The sequence below is a fragment of the Triticum urartu genome, chromosome 3 (genome assembly GCF_003073215.2).
Source record: "Triticum urartu cultivar G1812 chromosome 3, Tu2.1, whole genome shotgun sequence".
NCBI lineage: Eukaryota > Viridiplantae > Streptophyta > Magnoliopsida > Poales > Poaceae > Triticum > Triticum urartu.
The window spans coordinates 543,056,268-543,064,717 of record NC_053024.1 but is presented as its reverse complement, the minus strand read 5'-3'; the positions used below and the strand labels follow the sequence as shown (position 1 = coordinate 543,064,717).

The 8,450-nt window shown below is 50.5% G+C and overlaps 1 protein-coding gene across 1 annotated transcript; it reads left to right on the top strand.

Moving 5' to 3' along the window:
* Positions 1–5,163: 5,163 nt before the first annotated feature.
* On the top strand, positions 5,164–8,228 carry LOC125548658. Its single transcript, XM_048712221.1, has 2 exons — positions 5,164–5,418; positions 7,344–8,228. Exons 1-2 carry the CDS (start codon positions 5,317–5,319, stop codon positions 7,581–7,583), a joined length of 342 nt encoding a protein of 113 aa, XP_048568178.1. The 5' UTR covers positions 5,164–5,316; the 3' UTR covers positions 7,584–8,228.
* The last annotated feature ends 222 nt before the right edge of the window (positions 8,229–8,450 follow it).

Sequence of the window (8,450 nt, the reverse complement as noted above, 5' to 3'; positions counted from 1 at the left end):
TATTCGAATAGATTAACTTCCCTGCAGGGGTGCACCACATTTCCCAACACGCTCGATCCCCTTTGTCTGGACACACTTTCCCGGGTCATGCCCGGCCTCGGAAGATCAATACGTCGCAGCCCTACCTAGGCGCAATAGAGAGGTCAGCACACCGGTCTAAATCCTATGGCGTAGGGGTCTGGGCCCATCGCCCATTGCACACCTGCACATTGCGAGGGCGGCCGGAGAGCAGACCTAGCCTCCCTTATACAAGAGCAGGCGTTCCAGTCCAACCCGGCGCGTGCCGCTCAGTCGCTGACATCACGAAGGCTTCGGCTGATACCACGACGTCGAGTGTCCATAACTGTTCCCGCGTAGTTGGTTAGTGCATATAGGACAGTAGCCAGACTCAGATCAAATACCAAGATCTCGTTAAGCGTGTTAAGTATCCGCGAATGCCGACCAGGGCCAGGCCCACCTCTCTCCTAGGTGGTCTCAACCTGCCCTGTCGTTCTGCCTCAAAGTAACAGTCGGGGGCCGTCAGGAACTCAGGCCCACCACTACCTGGATGGAGCCACCTCCCCCTTCAGCCCCCACATCAGAATCACTTGCGGGTACTCAACGAGCCGACCCGACTTCAGTCACCACCTGTGTAGTATGTATATATGTATAAGTATATACCCGTGATCACCTCCCGAGTGATCACGGCCCGATAGTATAGCATGGCAGACGGACAAGAATGTAGGGCCACTGATGATAAACTAGCATCCTATACTAAGCATGTAGGATTGCAGGTAAGGTATCAACAGTTGTAGCAACAATGACAGGCTATGCAACAGAATAGGATTAACGGAAAGCAGTAACATGCTACACTACTCTAATGCAAGCAGTAGAGAGAAGAGTAGGCGATATATGGTGATCAAGGGGGGGGCTTGCCTGGTTGCTATGGCAAGAAAGAGGGGTCGTCAACACCGTAGTCGTACTGGGTAGCAGCGGCGTCGATCTCGGTGTCTAGCGAGAGAAGAGGGGGGAAGAAACAATAAATATTAAGCAAACAGATGCATAGCGATGCATGACATGACAAGTAGCGGTGGTAGGGGTGCCCTAATGCGGTATGAGGTGGTACCGGCGAAGGGGGGAAACATCCGGGAAAATATCCCCGGTGTTTCGCGTTTTCGGACAGATGAATCGGAGGGGAAAAGTTGCGTGTTTGCTATGCTAGGGATGCGTGGCGGACGAACGAGCTGTGTATCCGGATTTGTCTCGTCGTTCTGAGCAACTTTCATGTACAAAGTTTTTTCATTTGAGCTACGGTTTATTTTATATTAATTTTAAAAGATATAATTCATTTTAGAATTTATTTAATTGAACATTATCCAGAATAGTGCTTGCTGACGTCAGCATGACGTCAGCACTGACCTGGTCAACCTGACAGGTGGGTCCCACATGTCATACACTGCCGATTTAATTAGGGTTTAGCTAATTAATTGTTGTTTAATTAAATTAACTTATTAATTAAATTAATTAAACATGATAATTATCCTAATTAATTCACTAATTAATTAATTTTATTAATTCATTTTTTTATTTTTTTTCTTTTTTATAAAAACGTTCTAGGCTGGGCCCCGTTTGTCATAGGCCCTAGGGGCCTTATCGGGCACACGGGCGCGGGTGGGCGCGGGGACGTGCGGATACGGGCGCCCGAACTGGACGCAGCCAGTCGGGGCCACGACAAGGGGGAAAATGCCGGCGCGGCACCGGGGTGGCAGCGGCGAGGCCACGGCGAGGCAAAAAGGGAAGAGCAGGGCGGCGGCCGGCGTGGAGCTCCGGCGGGAGGGAGAGGCGAGCATTGTCGGGCCATGCGGGGAGGAGGCCAGGGCGCGCGGGGCACGGACGGAGCGCGGCTGTGGACGCGGTTACCGCTGGCGCGAGCGAGGCATGTGCGCAGAGAGCGGGGGGTAGCGGAGGGAGGCGGGGCCTCACCGGCGTGGCCTGGACGCGCGAGGGGCGCCCGACGCACGCGGTCGGTCACAGCGACGGAGCGGCCCCCGTGGGCGGGGCGAGCACGGGAAGTGGTCGGGCGCATCCATGACGCGGCGAGCGTGGTGGAAGCAGCAGACAGTGGCGACAGAGCAAAGTAGCAGCAGGGCAGAGCACAGAAGCAGCGGCATGGGTGCTGGTTCGTGCCGGCGAGCGCGCGTAGGGCGGCCAAGGTCGCGGTCGTACACGGACAGAGGCGAGGGAGCGCGGGGCGCAGAGAGGAAGAGAGGCGGGGCTCACTAGGGGCGCAGGGAACGGGGCAGTTGGGCTCGAGGAGGAGGTCGGAGATGGTGCGTCGCAGAGGAGGCAGTCCGGCGAGGAAGGGCCCCGACAACTGTGGTCCGGCGATGGTGAGGCGGCGCCGGCGATCCGGCAAACGGCAGCGAGGGCGGTTCGGTGGCCGCGGTGTCGAGCGTAGACGAGGTGGGCGGGCGCCGAGCACTGGACGACTGGTCGGGGAGGAGGTGAGGATGGAGCTGCGTCGATGCGCCGGCGGGGCGGTTCGGCAACGGTGGGCGACGGAATCGGGCCCCGATCCAGATCAGGGGCGAGAGGGAGGAGAGAGTGGGGGGATTGTGTGGGGGAGTGGGTGCGCTGGAAGGCCGGGTTGGTCTAGGTTACGGGGTAGTGGGGGTTAGGTGGACCGGGGTGGGCCGGCCAGGTGGGGTGGTCGACTGGGTCAAGGCCCAGTGGGAGAAAGGGGAGTTCTCTTTTTTTGGGTTCTCTTCTTTATTATTTATTTTCTTTTCTGTTTTATTTCATATTAATGTATTTAGGCATTTTAAAAAAAAGGTGTTTTCTGCACTATAATTACCTAGGCATTTAACTGCACACTCCGAACATTTTTGTTTTGCAGTTTGAAGAAATATTCTTTTGACTTGCAATTTCATTTTAAAAATGACTTTGATTTTTTTAAGGGGCAAATTGGCTTAGTCAAACTTGGTGCCCTTAAATATCCGGGCGTCATACCCTAACTGCGGTGGGCAGCGACGATTCAAATTCCTTCCCTTCTTGGAGGCGCCGCCTTGAGAGATAGTTGGTTGGTGGACACTGTTGGGTTGGCGTTGGCGACGATCTAGATCGGGAGGTGTTGCGGCGTGACATTTACCGCGCCGGCGATGGCGGGTCTAGGTGGCGTGGCGCAACGGGGTCGACGTTGGACGTGTGTTGATGGATGCAGGCAACGTGATGGCCCTAACTAGCATTGTGGTGGCATCGACGGTAGTTGGGCCTGGCAATGTCAATGCGTTGACCTCTCCTCGAATTGGGACGACAGAAGATGACGGCGCCGGATTCTGGAGCGTGTGCATGTAGTGCGTGCTGAGAGTTTACTAGACCGGTTGGTGCTCTCGGCTCATCGCGGAGAAGCTTGATGAGGCCATCATATTAGATGGTGTGCGCTGATGCATGGTTAGGGCACATCATCGAGCTAGTAAGTGTAGCGACATAGATCGTCAGAAAGGTGGCTTTAGGTTGATCCATGTATTTGTTACTCAGTAGGAATAATGTCTCTCACACTCTATCCCCGTCCCAATGATGCGAATAGCGTATCGGATGATGTTTGGAGGTGTGTCTCTGGCAGATCTTGCGGAATTCGGTCAGTGCTGGTCTTCGGTGGATCTATTTGGATCCAGTTTTTGTTCCTCTTTGTTCGTGTGGTTACAGATTTGATCTTTTCAATCTATAACTTTATTCATCGGTGATGGTTGCTGCTCTTGTGTGCTGGTCCTTTGGGGCCTTAGTATAATGACTTTCTGACTATCTACTACAACAAGGTTTATCCAGTCCCCGTGAGGGAGGGACAATGGCGGCGGCGCGCCTTTGGCTTGTTTGAATGTTTGTAGTCATCGATAGGTGGCCCACGAAACTGGTTGCAATTTTTATTACTTCTATTGTTCTCTCTATGCCATACGCCATGATTTATGAATAGATTGTAAATTTTCTCTCGTAAAAAAAACACACACTTAACAATTTACCTTCTCATTTCTTGTTTTTTAAAATGAACGAATTACCTTCGCAATCATTCACAGTATTTCACAGACACACGCACGGCACTGCAAGCGATGGAGACCGGTAGCCGGGAGCTCGCCAGCGCAGCGTCCACCGGATTAACTAATCGGTGGAGTAACAAACCATGGCGGCATAAATTAAGGTCTATCTGCTCGGTCGCTTGCGTTTGGTACAGAGGTGGTCGCGCTGTGAAAGCGAGCGGGCTGCGCGCGCAGGTGGACGTGGCGGGAGGAGGGCGCGCGCGGGCCCCACCTCCCCGGTGTTGTGGATGCACTCCCGCTCACAAGTTACAAGCAGGCGCCCCCACCACCACATGCACGCAGCCGCCGAGAAAAGATCCTGCTCCCTTCTCTTGGTTTGGTCGCTCCTCTCTTCGCCGCTGCGCCCGTACCTCTGGCGTCATGGGCTTCCGGGTGTACGCACTAGCTGCTTTGGTACGTGTACATCCGTGATGAAAGTAAGCATGCACGTCGTATACATTCTTGCATGCATGCCTGCCATGCTACCCTTGGTGCAACCTGCATGAACTGAGCACGTAGCCCCAAAAAGAAGCACTGAGCACGTACGTACACACGTATGAATATATTTTTGAAAGTACACACGTATGAATATGATTCGACGTATGAGTGTGGGTTTTGCTCTCTCCTTCTCCTCAAACATCCTGAAACCTGGGAGGTAGGAGCTGATCTATGTGCACAGTTCTAGCGGCCGGGAAACGCGATGAAGTTGACGTGTTTCTTCGTGGAGCCACGTGCAGGGCCGCAGTAGGCCGGTGCCCAAGCACGTGGGAGATCGGCCCACGCGATCCGCAACCGGCAGGCTCGTACTCCCGTCCCGAAATCATGATTGATCGGCGATACGTATCCGGGAACCCGATCCACCGGGCCGTGTGTGCCCGCCATGGCAAGCTCCCATTGGCCGCGGCCGGGAGCCACCATCGGCACGCCAGCTCGTCGGGCCGCAAAGGACGCGCGGACCCTATCGCTCGGTCGCCCCGCCGCCACGTGTTTTCGTACCGCCACTCCGTTCGAGCCACGTGTGCCCGTCAATTCACGACACGGTTCTCCAGGCCCGGAGCCGGCTCGTATATATAGCCCGGCCGTGCACCTCCCGGCCATCTCGTCCACAGCAAATTCCAATCGAAACGCACTCGCGGCCACATCCCACGTACGACGAAGAGCAGTGAGAGTGAGACACGTACGTGTTGTGTATTTGTGGTGCATACCTACGTATTGCCCATAGCATACGGTGAAAGCTGTCTAGGGGCATATATAGACGGCGCCGGAGATGGGGACGGTGCAGGTGCAAGGTGTGGCGGCGTCGGGGAGGATGCCGTCCATGGAGGCGGAGCCGAAGACGCTCACCCTCGAGCAGCTCAAGTACGCAAGGGTACGTAGTATATGCTGTGTATATACGTATATGTATGTTCCAAATCAGGCAGCTTTTTTTCCTCCCATGTCTGAAATCCGATTCATCACCACTAGCGCTATTTTTTCCTTAAAGAAAATTCAAGTAGCGCTAGCCCAAAAAGTATCATGTGTTCTCCCTCCATTCTTCCTTGTTAGTAAAATAAAATAAACTTAGTTTTGTATGTGCCTTCTTCGAAACTTGTTAGGATGTACTACTAACACATGTCTATATACCTTGCGTAGAATAAAGATGAAACCAATATTCCAGTATAGGATATACAGATAGTTGTAGCAGAACGGGATTGCACTAAAGCAGCCTACAAATTTGTATACTTCCTCTGTTCCTAAATACAAGTCTTTTTAGAGATTTTAATATGAATTATATATGAAGCAAAATGAGTAAATCTACACTTTAAAATACATCTATATACATCCATATGTGCTCCCTATTGAAATCTCTAAAAACGCTTATATTTAGAAACGGAGGGAGTACATTTTACTGAAGATTTTTTTCTTTGACAAAATCCCCTCAATTGGACAGTGTTCCTACTAATTTGTCGATTAAATTAATAAGAGAAATAAGAAGTTGAAAACTAAAGTTAACACTGAAATCTGAAAATATTTTTTTATAACAACTCAATAATTTATTGTGTGCAATGGTAGGTTTCTCATGGTTCTAGTCGTCTAAAGCTGAAAGGCAAATTATTCAACTCGGCCATCTTTTGCACGTGTAACTCTACCGTTTCTCTGTGGTGATTAGTGACCTACCTCAGCTACCTCTAAAGTCTATTCCATCCGGTTTGCACTCATCTCTACAACACCCCGGACGATAAGTTTCGTATGCATGCACACCGGTTTAGCAAAAGAACTAGCTAGCCTTAAAGAGAATTCTTGATAAACGTATGTACTGAATCCATCCATTCAAGGGATCCTGTCTGTACAAAGAACCTCCTGCTAAGTAAAAAAAACTCCTATTCCCGCATGTACTGTTTTCCTGTTTTTTTTTTAATATCAGATGCAAGCGCTCATACATACGCGCATACATTCACCTCTATAAACACACACACGCACACCCTACCCCTATGAGCATCTCTGAGAGACTGAGCCGGCATATCATCTTGAGATTTATCGTAGGCGCCTCGTCGTCGACGGAAACGTCTCCTCCTATTGAAAGCACATCGCCGGAAATCCTGAAATTAATTCAGGAATAATGCAGGCACCAGGACTTGAACCTGGTGGGCTAGGGATAGCACAGTCCTCTAACCATCCAACCACATGTTGGTTCGCTACTATTTTCCTGGTTGAAGTGAATAGATAAATTTACATGTTTTCTACAAAATTATTTTGTATCCCAGCATATACAATATATGCATTCGCAAGAAAAGCATACAATATATACGACTTTGTAATCTTGTAGGGTCGCAGTCACCCAAACAATGCACAAAGAAAACACAAAACAAATAGTGCTGCAATGAAAAGGAAAAGGAATTGATGAACGAAGGTGCGTATATACGCAAGTGCGATTGCTATTGCTTGCTGCATGCGCTGTTCACGCACTTGGGTCGGTCTCTGTTCCCATGAAGCTTGTGTGTCGACGTGTCGTGCGTCCGTCACAACAGAGAACAGTCGTGACAAGGACGTTGCCCACCACAATTTAATCTCGCTCGTTTACGTCGCCTGTACGTATGTACATTCCTGCTGTACTCGCGTACGCCTCACGCATGTAACTCATACATATGCACGTACGTACATCCGCTCGCTCCTCTATGGACATAGATGTATTTATTATTATTATTTTTGTGTTCTTTATACTGTTATGAGATGATGAATGGATCGAAAGTTTTCTAGAAAAAAAGCCAGAGCAGCTTGAGGTAGTTAATTGACATATATTAATCGGAATTGCAGGAGGCGGCGCTGTACGTGGTGAGGACGAGGACGACTGAGGAAGCCATCAGGATCTTCACGGAAGGGCTCAAGCCAGTGCGGGGCGTGCGGAAGATGGGCTCCTCCTCCACGACGGACTCGTCGGACGACGACGTCGAGCTCGGCTCGTCGGAGGATTCGACGCCGCGCGGCGGCGGCGGCACGGGTTGCCGCACCCACGGACGCTCCATCAAGAGGGACATTGCCACTGCACCGTTCTAGCTTGCGTGTTTAGTTTGAAATTTTACCTTTTCTACGGGTTTTTTTTTCTCTTCCTGGCCCAGTATTTTAGCTTTTGCATCGGCTGGTAGCGCGGCAAAATTTTGGGGTGCGTCCTGGCCTAGAGAAGGCGGCAAGAGACGTGAAGCTGGCCCGCACGACTAGTATGCCGTTTTGTGTGTGTGTGTGCGTGTACATAGCAGCAGACTACTTCAGTTCTTTGGCTTCAAATTCTCCTCGTGTTCTTCCATGCATGTGGACTCTCACGGGGCATCCAAATTTCCCCTTTTTGTATTTTCTTTCGCAACACGCACAGGCAAAACGCCGGTGGCTGTTTGGTTATCTACACGCTTTTCACATTTTTCGAAAGCTTGGGGTCACGTTCTGCATGCGTTTGATTGCCTGAATTCGCCATAGTCTGCATTCTCTATTGTAGTGTAAACTGCACCACAATGAGCCCGCATATGAGAAAACGGCTGATTTTGGGCATTTTCAAAGTCCCGCCCTTATTCCTCTAAGAGCATCACCAACGGCCACGCAACGCGCCGCGCGCAAAAAACATATTTGCCGTGCGTCGTTCACCTGGCTTGACACGATCGACAACGCTGGCTTCAGCGGCTGCATCAAAATTGAAAGCGCGTGTGTAGCTTCAGCGGCCGCGCTAAAATACAGCGCGCGCTAAACATTACGTATAATTTTTTAACAAAACAGTAAATAATATTTATAGATAGATAAAACGATTCATAGATATTTTACATAATTTCATAGCATAGATAAATAAAAACTACTAGATAGTGCAATGACATAAAAAAACTACTAGAATGCAACTACATACACAGCTACAGCCTACTCCCGGTCGTCGTCGTCATC

Bases quoted from the DNA above. Each gene is read 5' to 3' on its own strand.
- LOC125548658 (XM_048712221.1), top strand. From the start codon at position 5,317: ATGGGGACGGTGCAGGTGCAAGGTGTGGCGGCGTCGGGGAGGATGCCG. The intron at 5,419-7,343 runs GTACGTAGTATA...TCGGAATTGCAG, and splicing joins AGCAGCTCAAGTACGCAAGG to GAGGCGGCGCTGTACGTGGT.